The sequence below is a fragment of the Diadema antillarum genome, unplaced genomic scaffold, assembly GCF_040938485.1.
Source record: "Diadema antillarum isolate AM-2024a unplaced genomic scaffold, OU_Dant_1.0 seq00000381_RagTag, whole genome shotgun sequence".
NCBI classification, from domain to species: domain Eukaryota; kingdom Metazoa; phylum Echinodermata; class Echinoidea; order Diadematoida; family Diadematidae; genus Diadema; species Diadema antillarum.
The window spans coordinates 312,760-330,021 of record NW_027271379.1 but is presented as its reverse complement, the minus strand read 5'-3'; the positions used below and the strand labels follow the sequence as shown (position 1 = coordinate 330,021).

Here is a 17,262-nt window from a genome sequence, read left to right as displayed (position 1 = left end):
CAACGTCTCCTCAGAATAGGTCAATATAGCCGTATTATTATCCTTAAGACTTCATAGGACCTAAATGGACATGTGTTCATATTCAGTCACATTTGTTTCTTGGGAGTAAATATTAGTCCATACGTGAGGTTTGGAAAGGACACATGCAGCATTCAATGTTTGTGGAGTTCTCGTGGGTGTAGAGAACTTGGTAGAAAAATGATAAGGTTTTACTGTGCCACCCCTTCCCCTCCCCCCTCCTCCATAATACAAGACATACCACTGCCACCATCACTACCTCACTTCTACCAGTGTCTACCAAGGAGCTTGAGGCTCCTTGCTTCTATCATGGACCTACAAGTTCCATGCTTCTTGTATATACCACCTCGACTGGGGCATAACCAGGGAGGTGCCAGGGAGGTGAGACAAAATACCTCCCTGGCATAACATCATGGACCTATACGGATACACCAACATCAATCTCATGGAAATCTCATAGCAGAGCTCGTGGAAAGGGGGGGGGGGGGGCTGTACAGGTGGAAGTGCGCGCAGTGGTAGTAGGGCCTATATTGCACCCAGCTTCACTTTTCGAGTGGTTGAGGACAGGTTAGCGCACTTTTTCGATGCCAGCCTGAAATCGAAAGCTCTCGTCTCAAGTAAGACATGATGAATTTTGACACTGGTTGCCAAGTATGATGGCACGGATATCGCTTCTAATACGCAACTTCCGCTATGATCCCTAATGACACACAGCATGTGCGAAGCTCAATAACAAAACGTAAAGAATTTTACACTTGGATGTAAATCCTGTCAACAAGAATTATCCACACCTGCAAACTGACAGTTTTAAAACTTTCTGGGTACAACCTGAGAAATACGATAAAACAAAAGAACAGAATGAAAAGAAAATTAGAAGAAGAACAACAACAAAAGAAGATAGCTTTGTTTGTTTGTGGGTTGGTTTTTTTTTTTTGCATGATGACACTAAAAATTGATATTTGATCAAACAAAACATGGCAGCTTGTAATACATTCCTCATTTATTGAATCATGACTCAGGCCTACTTTATTCATCACTCTTTTATTTGTTCTTTTACTTATTCTTTAATCTATTTCTTTATTCATGAATTCTTTAAGCATCAATTTACAATTTCTTCTTTTAGCCATATATTATGCATCTATCAATTCAACGATGCTCACATATCAATAAGAATTTGTTTTGAACACATAAAGATTATAATATGCCCTACTGAGAAATGTGTGTGGCAGAATGTCGTATAGAACGGGTATGATAAACAGGGATGCCCCACCTGATATAAGTCCATTCGCTTCCAACATGGACACACTGCTTTTGTTAAAACACGGTTTTCACTTCAAGGTAAAGTCTCTTATCTTTTGTATGATGCAGTTGTATGCAAAATTTGCTCACAGAATACACAGGTATTGTGAACTATGTTTCCGTCGCAAATTCAGCGGTGGTTGATTGTAAAGCAAGTAGTTTACGTCGGGGGAAACTCCATAAACATCCCCCATCTTACAAAGTAAACAAACACAAACAGTGTATTCTTCGTGCAAGTCGCTCATGTCGCATACATTTTACCCATTTCGCAATTGAAAATGGCTGTCTTTTTCCCCGATTTGAATGTTTATCCTACTTGATTGCGGCAAAATCGTACAGTACAATGCCATTATTTTTGTTTTCATACTTCATTAAAGGTCCAGTTTACCTTTGGGAGCAGTGATTTCAAAAATGTTCAAGATATCACATTTGATGCATATGTGTAGGTCTGTTGTATCATAAAACATCCTACCATATGAAATATTTGCAATAAAACCTAAAATATAAGGAGATATCAGGGTTTTTCTCAATAAACCGTAACTGTATACGGTTTAGTCTAGAAACATTTTTATTATGACTATTGTTCACATTTTGTGTATTTTACAACACTTAACATCGATTATACGGATTCAGATTTTGACAGTGGTTGTTTCTATCCCTAACTCACATTTTAGAACTATTTTAAAGCACTAATGCTGGGTTTTTGTTTCATCTGCAAATCGTAAATTATGCCTTTAAAGCATCAGGCGAACTTCTGTAAAGTTGTCCATGAACTATGCATGTTTCACTTGTATACCACTGTATAAACGTTTAAAGTTTTGATATTATTTATGGTCTCACAAATACAGGGGTCGTAAATGCATTCATGTGACTACTGCAGTGATGACGAAATCGTTACATTATTGCAAGCAGTGACGTCACACATCAAACCATGTAACTTATTCAAGAGTCTGACTTGGTGGCGACGGGCTAGAATGAAATGTGTATGTATGTAGCCGTATGATATAACAAATATTGCCGTGTCCATTCATATAACACTTGACAGTCCCTTATGGGAGTTTATTTTCCCCCTCAAGACAATATTTTTCCCTCACGCTGCTCGTTTTGGGGAAGATATAACTCCCTTGGTGATGTAAAGTCTTACATTATGCGCCTCTAAAAAGGCAATATGATCATAGCCATGACTTTATTTGCGACCCCATAAGAAAGCGGTCATATGGCTACAAGCGACTGGGGCGAGACTAAAGGCGGTGAAAACACCTGTTCCTACGTACTGCCCTGTCATTTATGGTTTTCTTTTACTTTTCTTTTGTTCAAGGTATGTCTTGTTTTCTCTTCGGGTTTTTTTTTCATAATGGCGTAAATTCTTGTGTCAGCCTCTTTTTCTTTTTGTTAACTTGTTGGTGTTATTATCCCGAATGGAATGCACTCGATTTGAATTGGCTTTGTTGACGGTTCCAGCAAGAAACAAACTCGCTTGAAATGCCAGGTGTGTATTTTCAACACCACAAAACAAACAAATTAAAGGCTTCGTTATTCGAGCAGAAAGTGATAGTATTCTAACTGGTTCCACCAGCATAAATCAGCAGTAAAAACGTATTTTACGGTGGGCTTGTCATGCATACAATGTGCATTATTCATGGCCGCTGGAAAGAGCATTGGGATATGGAAGCACGAGTGATCGGTGGAATACAAGCGATGTACAGTATTTTCCTTCTTGAAAACACGTATGATAGCAATGCTGGCGATAGTAACAGGCAGAATATTGATAACGTTTTTTGTTTTGTTTTGTTTTTCACTGATCCGTAACGATTAACATAATCATTGCGTTTTTCGAATTTCATCGGGTTTAAGTACCCATCAATAGCTCCAACAAAAAGCAATACAATGTACAGGAAATTCATGCAAATCGTGGATCAGGCAAGATATATATTTATTCCCATGAACTACAGCCAAACATAAAACGGCCGTGAAAAAAAAAGAAGAAACGAGACCAGAATCGCTGCAAAGGAAAAAGGTTTACGGAAGAGGAAACACGCACAACTCTTGTAAAGGAAAATGTTGACAACAGCAATCTCCCTACATGTTCAATGAAAAGTCATAAAACAACATAATTTCATATATTCAATTAGTCTAACGTACACGTTACTCTTGTTGCTTTTTAGCGCACATTGCGTAGTTTGACAAAATAAGGACATTGTTGGGGTTGTCTTTCTTTTTTTTCTGCCTTTTTCCCCCTTCTGTTATTTTTTTCCATACGCTCATAAAAGCTATGCTCATTCACTCTTTAGTTCGAAATTACGTGAAATAGCAAACGACATAAAGTCTTCCGTACCCTTTAATCCTCACGCACCACTCACTATAAAAAGCACTGCACATGCCGCAAATCAACAAACGTTGCAGTCATTGTTCTGATCAATACACCTGTTCAGTGTAGGTCATGGTTGACTAGGGAGGGGCGGGGTGGGGTGAGGTCCTGTGTGGTTGGATCGATGTGAATCTCTATTCAGTTCAACTGGGAACAAGTCCTCTCCGCAAGCCTTTGTTCCTGGACTTCGTGGATCTTTAGTGGCACATGGTTGTGCCATTATTTTGTACTTCTCTGTTAGCTGGTTCTCATCACACGTTTCTGCTGCTGTATGAAGATTACCTTGAGAAAACTCACAAAATTTTAATCAGTGGTCCACGTTATACAGACAGAACTTTCTGACATCAATCTTGTACAGAAAAGGTCGGCTTTGCAACTATGCTGTGTACGAAAGAGATTGTCCTTCCTTTCCCTTCGATTAAATGAGAAAATATCGAGGCTGTTTCCGATCGCCATGTGTGATTTTTCTCTCTCCCATCTTTCTAAGCCCTTGTCATTGCTTGTAGATTTCTATCCTTTAATCTGCCACTTTCTATTCCTTTTGCTGTCCTCGCCATTAGTCTTTTTCCAGACCTCCACTACTGCTCTCCAGTTGGGGTCGCTCCATCGAATCAGGAGTTATATGGATTATATAGTATTGGTTGAGGTGAGGATTGGGCTTTTAACTTTTTGTGAGATACCAAGAAACCACTTATGAAATAGTACAGAGCATACCATTCTAAGAGGAATTCAGAGTTTATTTTATGAAAATCGGTTTTGGAATGCCTGAGACATAAAAAAAAAGCAAAATAAAACATAGAACTCGTAATAAAAGGTGGGTCCCATCTTTTATTACGATCGCTCTGTTTTAGATAGCTCAGCCATTTCAAAACCAAAATTTTCACCAAATAAACGTTGAATTTCTCTTGGTATATGCTCTTTCACATTTCAAAAGAGGTTTCTCATTATTTCACACACACACACAAAAAATGTTAGAAACCTGAAGTTAGGTCTCAACGAAAACTATACGATCCCAATACTGCACCTGTACATTTTTTTTTTTTTTGAGAGAGAGAGAGAGAGAGAGAGAGAGAGTAAACAGTACTGTTCTGTTTCCAAATCCGCCACGCAAAGTACTTTGTCCCGTTCCATCGACATCACCGTGATATCCTTGGTTACTATATTTGTTTGGGGTTTTTTTTTCTCCACCTTAAAGGGAAGGTAAACCCAAAGAGCAATGTGGATTGAGGGAAAGCAACAGCATTAGCAGAACACATCAGTGAAAGTTTGAGGAAAATCGGACAATCGATGCAAAAGTTATGAATTTTTAAAGTTTTGGTGTTGGAACCGCTGGATGAGGAGACTACTAGAGGTTATGACGTATGAGTGGACAGCAATATAAAGAAAATATAAAGGAAAATCAACAAAAATTCACTTTTCTAGCATTATGAAAGAGCACTTGACTAACCGCTTTCGGAAAGCAGGGGGAATAATTGCTCCCCTTAACATATGTCAGTATCAAGTTGATGGAATTTGTGGTTTTCATGAAAAATGAATTTTGTGAAAATTTTCTCTATAGTTCCTGTATATTGTTGTCCTCTCATACGCCATAACCTCTAGTAGTCTCCTATTCCAGCGGTTCCAACACCAAAACTTTAAAAATTCATAACTTTTGCATCGATTGTCCGATTTTCTTCAAACTTTCATTGATGTGTTCTACTAATGTTGTTGCTTTCACTCAATCCACATTGCTCTTTGGGTTTACCTTCCCTTTAAGTTTGGCAATGCATGGTTTTGCTCTGATTTCTACGCTCAAAACTAATCCGTATATTGTAAAGAAACATACCAAAGCCCATTTCCGAGGTATGATAAGGTGTGAATAAATCTCAGTTACGTACGCAGTTGTGCGTAACCATTGCACGACATTCAACCCTCCTCTTACGACACCATGAAAAAAAAAAAAAAACAACAAGAGATTATAACTACTTTTCATCAACAAATATTCCACAGAATATCTACGGGATTTCCCGAGAGGAGATGACTATATCCATAGCGCATAATGTATCCGGAAGGTATCAGAACATCAAACCTCACGGAATTACCTGGTTCACTACATTGTCACATTATGTGATCCAACAAGGTTTTCCGCACGGAGGATCCGCCTTTCAATCAAGGACTTCGAAACACAACTTTCATTATTACGGTGTGCCATCGATGGACCCACAAAAGTTGTGACAACTCGCAGCAGTCTCTGCAATACTACTGTCAACGACTAACATGACTGTGTAGGGGGAAAAAATCTATAGACTTGGTAAAAATTGCCAAGGGCAAGGAAATTATTGAAAGTATAATCTAAAAGTACGATCTCATCATCGCATAAAGGGCGAATTCCCAGGACAATTCAACGTGACATAGTGTTCAGCCAACAAAACCTTTTTTCGCACCACAGGCTATAATACATGACTGTGCCTTCATAACATCTTGCAACATATTTACAGAAATTCTTCTCACTCATTTCACCTCAAGAAACACACAAAAAGAGTTCTGCAACTCCTAAGTACGACACTTTGGACACTAGACACAGTGTATGAAATAATTATTATATCGAACCCAAGCGCCACGTTCGGAGTCTGCTCACTCCGTCATAATAAACTTGGCCTCACTGACGAGTGGTATACATGCGTTAGCTGGCAAAGCAGCTATACCCCGCATGTAGGGACCTATAGGAGCAGTTGCCCAGTTTTGGGCGCTAATTAAATAGCCATGAAATGGGCCGATATAGCTATGTGATGGGTTCGACATATGGTGCAGCTCGCCGCTAATGATGCCGCTAAAAAATGTCAAGTTGAGATGTTCTGTCATGGGGTATACCCACTGCCAGGACTGTTGCTAGAACCGCCGAAGGAGGCGCTGGCGTGTTTTTGTCGTTTAAGGTGAAGGGGCCTAGCTACCTCCTATACCAGATTGAGATGTCCCGATGACAGATGGAAAAATGATCAATTATTGGCACGAACGGTTTCCTCATGAAAAAAAAATAAAACTTACTCTAAAATCAGCGTGAAAAGTTTCTTTTTTCTATTTCTGAAACGCATTCACACCTTTCCACACCATCACAGATATCGAAATTACTTACAGTACCGCGACCGCTGAGTGATACTGCACTGGGCATACAAAATCATAGTTAGCTGTGTAATGGTTTGGAAAACGCATCATGGACAATCAAATCCTCGCGTCGCGCTTTGTTTTTCAACTTTTATCTGTTGAATATATATACATATCCCACTAACGTTTCATAACATTTAGAATGAAATAACAAGCAAGAGTATTTACCAAGAAAGGGCAATACGTACCCTAAAATGGCATGTTAAAGGGAGACAACAGGAAAATAACAAATGACATTTTCTCATCAAAACTACAATGATAGCGGTGGCAAATGCCCGATTTTCCCCAACTACACAAGATGGAGAGCCAAACACGGCAACGAAAACTGTTCATCAAACTATTCCGATATTCAAATTGGAACTGGCTGAAGAAAGTCAACTCTAGACGGAAGTAACGAAAATGATAACTGTTATATGGATAAATTATACGTTTTTTTAAGGTGGAGGTGCAATACAGATGAGAGCAGCGATGAAATGGCAGATTTAGGCGCAGGGCGGACGAGACTTCACAGAAGTCATGTTTGTACAATCTCCTTGGCAACAGATAGGCCTATGATACGCAGTATAATCTGAAGTAGTCATTGAATATGATCACAGATCAGTTTCCATCTCCCTGCTTAGATCACCCAAGCAAGTGAATACAGCGATGTGTAAATTCTGACAGTTTGAATCAATGTTGACCTCGCTGAACTTAAGTGTGTTAATGTACTGGTCTATTAGACTGGGCCAGGACTTTAATTTCACGTTAAAGGGCATGCATAAAGACGAATTATTCGTAATGAGCAACTCATTTTGTATACCTACGTGTTTCAGCGCAGTTTCTTCTCCCGGCCCCCTGCCACCCTTAAGTAATTTTGATCGCGTATATTACATTCTGCCAAAGCTTTGGCAAGCCGTCTCGTTGCTAGGGGAAACCATGAAATTGTACATACGATTTGAAAACATGCCATCGGCATGTCCATTTTTAGCATTAAGCATGCATCTTATATAGATGTTTAGTATTCCGCTTAGAATTCCAATGATTGCAACCGCCTTATTAAGCATTTAGGGATAAATCCTTCCCCTATCTTTCCGTATGTGTACATAAGCGACGGCATGAACTAAGGCAAATTGAAGATATGACAATCACTTACGTAATAGGTGCACCCCAATGACACTGAACATTGCTAATCCTCTCTGTTGCGTAAGTAATGATCCTTTATGCTCCATGGTGGGTATCCTGTTGCTCATCTACAAGAACAAGTCTGGAAATGCTCAGAAACAGTATCAATTCTTGTAAGACGTTTGTAGATAATACAGATACGTTCGCTCCGTGTAGCGGTCCCCTAGAACTGTCCCCGAGTAACGGGCAAGCGGATCGCCAGCGTTCCGTAGCGGTCCTGTTGGCACAATACGGCTCAATAGTAATCTATAGAATTCCAGCAGAAGTCAATAAGATTAGGGCAGTTGCAATCCGAAAAGCTATGTCAAACCAGTCAAACATTGACACAAACGAAGAAGAATTTCAACCTCTCAATCCTGTATAGGGTACTACTGATGAGTGACTACAGTCTACAAACGTACGGATCGAGGTTGTTGGGAGCTGCTGATAAACGGACGTATCAAATACAAAGTCCACGTTCTCGGCCTCTCGTCTGCACGTGCGTGAGCCAAGCAGTCCTAGAAATGAGTACCGTTGGGCTTGTGTCCTCCAACAACAAAAGTTTTCATGCCCACTTGCGCATTACATGTTCGGAGAAAAGTGAAACACTAAAAACTCCGCATGTGCGCGCGCTGCCTCTCGTCATGGTACACCTCCGATCGCCTTGCACGGACCAGTCATAATGCATAGAAATTGCTGAACCACTTAACATACCTTTATTCAATGCTTTTGTTCGCAGATAGACGAGTACCCATAAATTGCTGAACCACTTAACATACCTTTATTCAATGCTTTTGTTCGCAGATAGACGAGTACCCATGTCTCTCTTTTCTTCGCTCTCTCTCCCTCTCTCCTCTCCTCTCCTCTCTTCTCGTATGTTGTCTTCTCTCCAGTTTCCTTTCTTTTCTCTTCTTTTCCGACTTATCACTTCTCTTCGTTTCTCTTCTCTATTCTTCCCTTTTCTCTTCTTTTTCTTTTCTATCATTTTTAACTTCTATTTCATCACTTTTTACCCTCTGCTATTCTCTTCTTTTCTTCTCGATTTTTCCTCTTCCCTTCGTTTCCTCTCCATGTTCTTCTTTTCTCTTTTTCCTTTTCTCTTCTTCACTCTTAGTTTTCTCCTTTTCCTTCTTTCCATCAGCTCCCCCTCCTCTTCTGCTTTATGTGTCTTCCATCTCTCTTCCTATCCCTGTTTACTCTATCTCTTGTCGGTGCCTTTATGCACTTTTATTCGGTTAGGTGATAGCACCAAATACAGGAACCCCTACAATAGCTACGTCCAAAAGCTAGCATTTACTGTCTTCGTTTCAGTACAAAAGATCAACCGAACTAGAACTGATTCTCTTTGAATTCAGATGTCAGGTTTTTCAATATGGGGAGAAAAAAAGTACGACAAAGGGAGTGTGTGTATCTGTTGCTTTACCCCCCCCCCCCCCCCCCCTTTTTTTTTTTTTTTTTTTTTTTTTTTTTTTTTTTTTTTTTTGTCAACATGGGAGCTCCAACACCTTCCCGTTAGGTAGCTTTCAGACGTGTATTGCTCTTCCGGGACTGTAAAGCCAAGTTTATAACTGATTGCCAGTTGGCATTTGGCTAGTTTTATTTCGTGTAGTTGTTTGTGTCCTTGCACGGCGTTCACTACTGCATACAAAAAAAAATATGGAAAAAATAGGAATATCACGATTAATTGCCAATAAGCGAATTTGTTAAACTTTTGGTGCCAAAAAAAGTCAATTTTAGAAACAAACAGAAAAAAAAAACTTTTTCCTTGGCAATGATCTACAATATATTTCTAGCTGATCGTCTCCCCAAAATTTTTAAGTCACAAAACAAATTAATTTTGATTACTTCACGATGACTGGAGTGAGGACAAAGTCGTAGTACAGTTTTGTGATATTATTTGATTGAGTGTACTAAGTGAAATGTATTATTTTCACATTTTATTCTTACATCTACCATTTTTACAAAGCTGCTTTTTTGTTGTCGACAAGAACGCCTGTCCTGTTATCGACTAGACGTAAAAGTACAATGTAGGTCTAAATAAAACGCATACAAACAGGATCAAAGTGTTGCTCATGCATTATATAATAAAGGGTGCCAGATAAAGTAGCTTATCGTTATATCCAAGGGGAAATCAAAGGATACTCAGCTGAATTTGTTAACTTTCATGTTTCCGTGTTACTAATACCTTTAATATGATTAATATGACGCTGACGTGGGGCACTGTTCACACGGGGATATTTGCTCCTGCCACAAGTGCTGTTGTCTTATTTTTCTCAAAGGACTGGATAGAGTTGTGATAGGAATTTTAGGTTTAGTTTGATGAGAGGATTAGGATTAGGGTTATAGGGTTATGTTTGTTGGTAGAATTTATGTTTTATGCTTTAAGGCCAAGTAAAAAAAGAAACCAGTTTCTCGTCCTCGCGCGCATCGATTTTGGCCGCCGCATCGATTTTTTTACTATTTACTATTTTCAAAATGGCGCTGAAAATACCAAGAAATTCATAATTCTCGTCCCAGCCCGCTCCCCGCCCGCATCGATTTTCAGTTGCCGCATCGACTTTTTTGATATTTACTATTTTTTCGGCCGCCGAAAAAAAAAAAGATCGACAATTCACCTACCAATCGTGACGTCTCATTTCTAATTTTTACGCCTTGCGTCCTCTACTTAGCTGTAGACTGTAGTACAGCTGTAGCTTCTGTGTGTAGTGCGTATGTAATAACGCATGCATTTCACATTGCGAGCTCGGCCGATCGGTAAGAAGGAATGACCCACAAAGCAGTCGAACTGCACTGTAGTTGGATGGGCGGCGCGGCGGGCCGGCCTACTGGGCTGTGATGTACAGCGCACTCGGTACGTCGTGAACGCGATAGCGGCAACATTTTTGCGAACAATCGCTGTTATTCCACGCATATTTCGCGCGTTGTTCGTATTTTTCCCCGTTTCTGATATTTTAAGCGGATGAATTGTACTGTACAAATGCTTGTGAGGATTGTACGGTATCGAGTTTGTATACATTTTCATGTCATTGTGACTATGTGCATGTGTGTGCAGTGTCGGAAGGTACGGTGCCAGCAGGAGGTCCACACCTCCCTGGTGCCAGTGCAGTGGCCGTGCCGCACCGTATATCGGCAAAGTGTGCGTGTTTTGTAGCTGTCCAGGGTCCCCATCCCCTGGTCTGTCACGGCGATACATTCTATTTTGCAGAGAAAATGAATGCGCTTTTCCAGCAAATGTAGAATTATTAAATGGGTGTATCTACAAAATAAATAACTTTTCCACGGATTCTGGTTTGTCTCGTATTTCTGCGGGATACTTTTCTTCACGATGTAAATTCACGGACACAGCCGTGAGTGGTATCATCTGTAGTGTGTACTGTTATACAATCATTCATCATCCAAATAATGAGTGATTATCAAATGTCTTTTTAGAACATGAAGAAACATCTTTAAACGTTTAATGCTAGAATGCCATATCAGTATCATTTTGCCATCCATCTGCAATTGTACAAGCCAGTTTCCAGTTGAATGTGCTACAATTGTACTGTGAAGAACTGCAGATATACATACCAGCTGTGTGGACACAAAAAGTCACAAACACCAATAAATAAAGCTAGTGTTTTGAATATCATGGAATTTATTTCAGTCGTACATTTGTTGAAAGACATGTTTTATACCTGTTTCAATTAATAGCACAATACATCAGAATTGCAAGTACACTGGTATCAGAAAAGCCATTACAACACTAAATACCAGTATTAAGATGGTCATTTTCCCTTGACATCTGTAGTGGAAAGAAAAAGCAAATGTATTTCTGCATGCATGAAGTTTCATTTCAAGTATGGCACATATATCTATTTGTTTGAAAATGCACAGAGTGCAGGCAAGACGTACACTTGGGACCTGGTCTCATAACACAGCTACCAGAGTGATGTTTCATTTCATAAATTGAATATAGGAAATTGTAAAGCCCTCTCTCGTTACCTTTCTCAGAATTACCGGACGAGAAACACATATTACTTTCATTTTGACGATCCTTGAAAAAATAGTAAGATATCAAATAGTAAGGACCTCCCTCATCGCCTTGCTCAAAAAACCCGGACGAGAAACTACTTTCTTTTTTTACTTGGCCTAATAGCGTGCGGATATTTCATGGGAGCAATTGTCGCAAAAGCGCACTATGTCATGGAACCTGTTCACACATGCAGATCCCATGTCAGAAGTATCTCTGCCCTGCAGCGGTAATACTGGTGCTGGTATAAGGGATTCATGTTTCCTTTGTCTTATTTGTACAGTCTTCCGGGTGTTGTTGTAATGGTGTATCCATTTGATAAGTTGTTTTGCTTTTGGGTTTGTAATTGTTACGGGGTTTTACAATTAACCCTTTAAGTGTCAATGAGTCCAATGTGCACAAATTTCGCGAACAAACCTATGGACAGGTAATAAATGTAGCACACAGAGAGTTAAAGAGAAAATAAGCAGATATGAGGGTTAGACCAGCATAGTATAGGCCCTACATGTGAACAGCTGTGCTATAGACAATGATAGATGACGATGTGATTGTATTGTATTGTATTGTATTGTATTGTATTGTATTACATTGTATTGTATTGTATTGTATTGTATTACATTGTATTGTATTGTATTGTATTGTATTGTATTGTATTGTATTGTATTGTATTGTATTGTATTGTATTGTATTGTATTATATTGTATTGTATTGTATTGTATTATACTGTATTGTATTATACTGTATTGTATTGTATTGTATAGTTTTGTATTGTATTGTATTGTATTGTATTGTATTGTATTGTATTGTATTGTATTGTATTGTATTGTATTGTATTGTATTGTATTGTATTATACTGTATTGTATTATACTGTATTGTATTGTATTGTATTGTATTGTATTGTATTGTATTGTACAACAAGAGACGAGAAACTTGCAAGTTATGCTCAGTCATAGTGGAAGGTGCATTCTATGATGTCTTTGTTTAACGAAATATTAGCAGGCCTACTTTAATAGTGACATTATAAATAGAGATAGAGGGATAGATAGATAGATGGACAGATAGATGGATAGATAGACAGATAGACAGATAGATAGATAGATAGATAGATAGATAAACAAATAAATAGATAAATAAATAAATTGATAGGTAAATAGATAGATAGATGGACAGATAGATGGATAGATAGATAGATAGACAGATAGATAGATAGATAGATAGATAGATAAACAAATAAATAGATAAATAAATAAATTGATAGGTAAATAGAGAGATAGATGGACAGATAGATCAGATGGATAGATAGATAGATAGAAAGATAGACAGATAGATAGATAGATAGATAGATAGATGAATAAATAAATAAATAAACAAATAAATAAATAAATAAATTGATAGGTAAATAGATAGGTAATCACCAGTTAGAAATTTATTTTCAGTTTAGGTTAGTTTATTTTGCATCAAGCATTAGAAATATACAGAACATACAATAAAAACAAGAAGGTACAAGATGAGACACATATACACGAAGTCCATAAATCATACAACATACAACTTGAAATAATGTCACGGTATCTACACATGAACATAGCAAAGACGTATAAATGCAACTGTTGGGGGAAGCAGCGAGAAAGGAAAAAGCCCTTGTGAGTATATCTGACCCATGTGTTATAGCATGCATGCATATCTTTATCAGATTATGAAAACAGGACAATTCAAAACAAGGCAATACATTACAAAATAATCTACGAAGGTATGCACGATAACGATACATGTGTAAATTTACATTTATTAAAGTTTGCGTTGAGACCTAACTTCACGTTTCGAACAATTTTTTGGTGAGATAACTTGAAACTTCTGATGAAATACGAAAAAACATGTAATTGCAAGAGGAAATCATCGCTTATTTGATAAAAATTGGTTTTGAAATAACCGAATTATCCAAAACAAAGCGATCCTAATTAAAGGTGGGACCCGCCTTTTATCACGATCGCTTTGTTCTACTTTGTTTTTAGATTTCTAAGCCATACCAAAACCTATTTTCATCAAATAAGCTTTAGATTCCTCTTAGAATGGTATACTCTGTACTATCTTATACGTGGTTACTTGGTATCTCTCAAAAAGTTAAAAGCCCAATCCTCATGTCCACCAATACTATTCTTAGGAATACACACTAATTAGGAAAGGTTCCCGAAGTATACAGGCATACTTATTAGACACGAATATTATGGACTAAGAGATGCATTCTAAATGTAGGTGAAGAATGCATTAAATCCCAAGTTACACCTAAAAAGAAGAAAGAAACTATACACCTCATTGACACAGAAGTAAGTCATTCCACTTGCTCCAACTGTATATTGATGGACAGTTCCGAAGGTTGGTGTCATGTTCACCAGACGGGCATCAAAACTCTCAAACTCTGCCAAGAGAGTGTATGTATCGTTTGTCAGACACTGTTGAGGTCATCGAGGTCAAAGTAAAAAAGCCTGTTATTTTTTTCCCTACTCATGTTCATCCTTTTTAATAATGCTTGGCATTTTTTGGTTACATTGTGAATATCGCACGGCACCTCTGTTGCCTTTTTCCCTCTCTAATGATCACAATATGAGACCTCTGCTCCTTGTTATCTCAGAAGTCTGCATCGGAGCATACGTGAGCAGGTCAAGAAGCCGTGTTTCATCATTATAAAAAGGGGTATAAAACATACAGATTTCAAGGAGTATACAGAGGGAACCGGAGAAAGTGTCGGGTGGGGAGGGGGGGGGGGTGGACGGGAGGGAGGTAGAAACGGAATGTGCTTGGTTAATAACGATGTGATTACCATGGCAACCAGAAATGTTAACCCCGGGCCCCGGGCACTGTTTCATGAAAGTTGTTAGCCCTGACAAGTTGCCTGTCTCTCTCTCCAAACAAACAAAAAAATCCTTGGTTTTGATTGGTTGAGAAGCTCTGGTCACTGACTGTTACTATGGTAATACAATGTCAGAGACTAACAACTTGTTAGGACTGACAACTTTCACGAAACGGTGTCCCGATGTCGATCGCGGCTTGTGTTGAGTTTGAAGGCGAGTGAAGTTCGCAGTCATGTCCAGACACAGGGGGGGGGGGGGGGGAGAGATCAGGAGGCAGCAGTTGGTAGAAAAAGCACATAACATTGGAAATATTTAAAGTTTGGAGTAGGAAAGAAGAGGAAGTAAACGCCCATACGAAGTCTGGAAAGAAGTTGGCACAGGTTAGAGAAATTCGAAACCTCATCAAAAACTTGAACAAATGCCCCTTCATATTACAACGACGTATTCTACCCGTCACGAGTCCAGAAATATAGGCCCTAGATGGATCGAAATAGATTTTAAAGAATGAATATATACATAATTAAATACATAGATATACAAAGAAAGAAAGAAAGAAAGAAAGAAAGGAATTATGAGCTGAAGGAAAAAAAGAATGAAGGACGGAAGGAAGGAAAAGAAAGAGGGGAAAAAAAGAAATTTGATATGTCAGCTTATTTCCTGTGATGGCGAACTCGGATAATCAATATCCATTTGGCAAAACCAAACAGGTCTTTAAAAATGATTTGGCAAGATTATAGAAGATCTCTTTTAATACACAAGATGAAAGAGAATTAATTCAGCACCCTCAAAATCATATTTTCTTTATTTTTCCACAGCTAGCTCTCTATTTCTGCGCTCTCATATTACATCCTTGACTCTCTGCAGTGCTGTCTAAAGCAGGAAATTTAGCCAGGAAAAACGAAACATAATACTTGTAAATGAAAAGTAAAAATCCAACAACAGCAACAACTGTCCGAAACGAAATGTGCAGTAATGTCTAAATTTAGTAAGAATACTTTGGAATAAGCACATTCGCCACTCAATACATCGTATATTTGTACTTGTATTTTCTATAAAATTTGCATTCGTGTAATGCGGAAATCAAAATGATTTTGCTATACGTAAAATGTTTTCATTTGCATTTCTTTCATTTGCATTTACAAACACTGATCAATCAACAATGAGAACAATATTATCATGATATCATTAGCCATTTTCTCTTGTTAACACCATTTTTTGCTTTGTTTTGTTTTGTATTTGCTATTTTACTGTTGTTGTTGATGTTGCTGCTGATGCTACTGATGCTGCTGTTGCTGTTGCTGCTGCTGTTGTTGTTGTTGTTGTTGTTGTCGTCGTCGTCTTTGTTGTTGTTGTTGTTGTTGTTGTTGTTGTTGTTGTTGTTGTTGTTGTTGTTGTTGTTGTTGAATCACACCAATCATTTAGGGGGTAAATTTCGAGATCTTAAAGATCAAAACTTAAACTTCGCGATCTTCTTATGCCAGTGTGACCCGCAGTCGTGTACATGCACTGGCATAAATTGTTTATACTGGTTACTTGTCTCCTAAGTTTACATACAATCTACAAACGGACAAATTCAGTGACATACGGACAAACAGACAGACTAGACTTACAAAGACGTGTCGAATCGTCCCATAAATGTTACAGGAAAATAATTTGACTTGTAAATCATTGTCTTATCTCAGAAAAATAAATAGATAAAAGAGCATCTATTGAATAAAAAAGTGATGGCTGTCATGTTACAATATTCTGGTTGTTCACAACTTTAAAGGAAATAACGATTTTCTCTTGCTATGTGTTTTTTTTTTTTCTGATTCATCAGTATTAGTTTTTGGTGTGTTTATACAATACATGCTCTGAGAAACTTACAAGGACGTATTTGATCCAGTTCACAGTTACAGTCTTCAAATACGGGTCGCGTTATTGCGGACCTCCTCTTGTTTTGACTGGTAACTGAGGAATTTGAAAGACTGGATAGGTCTACATGAAAACTATTATACAGCATGTCATAAATATCTATGCATGAAATAGATGTCTATCAGAATTTACAGGAGAATCTGTATTCCATTTAATAGAATTAACAGATCTAAGCCCTTCGTTAAGCACTCAGGTGCAAAATATTCCCTCTCTTTTTTTTCTTGGTCATTTTCAACTGCTTTTATAATCAAAACAATATATCACGTTTTGAACAATCCTTGTTTCAGAGGTCATTGCAGAACAATTATTAACTTTGAACTGCCTCACTCTTTAGGAAATAAACCTTTTAGGTTTGAATCATTTTTGTTTGAATATTTAAGACGTAAATTGGGGCTTCAGTATGCTTGATATTAGTTGATTTATACACTGCCATAGCTACATGTACACTTCGCTATATATAGCTCGCTGAATTATCTTTTCTTATTATTTTGGTTGCCCCCTGCCCCTACCCCTCCCCCTACCA

At 38.2% G+C, this 17,262-nt stretch overlaps 1 protein-coding gene across 1 annotated transcript in view; it reads right to left on the bottom strand.

Annotated features, from left to right (window-relative positions):
* The window catches only part of LOC139731581 (uncharacterized), a 70,395-nt gene extending 61,951 nt beyond the window's left edge, over nucleotides 1–8,444 (bottom strand). Inside the window, exon 1 of the mRNA XM_071642471.1 lies at nucleotides 7,959–8,444. Coding sequence (XP_071498572.1) covers nucleotides 7,959–8,055 — 97 coding nt within the window. The 5' untranslated portion in view covers nucleotides 8,056–8,444. The remainder of the gene's footprint in view (nucleotides 1–7,958) is intronic.
* Between the last annotated feature and the right edge of the window lie 8,818 nt (nucleotides 8,445–17,262).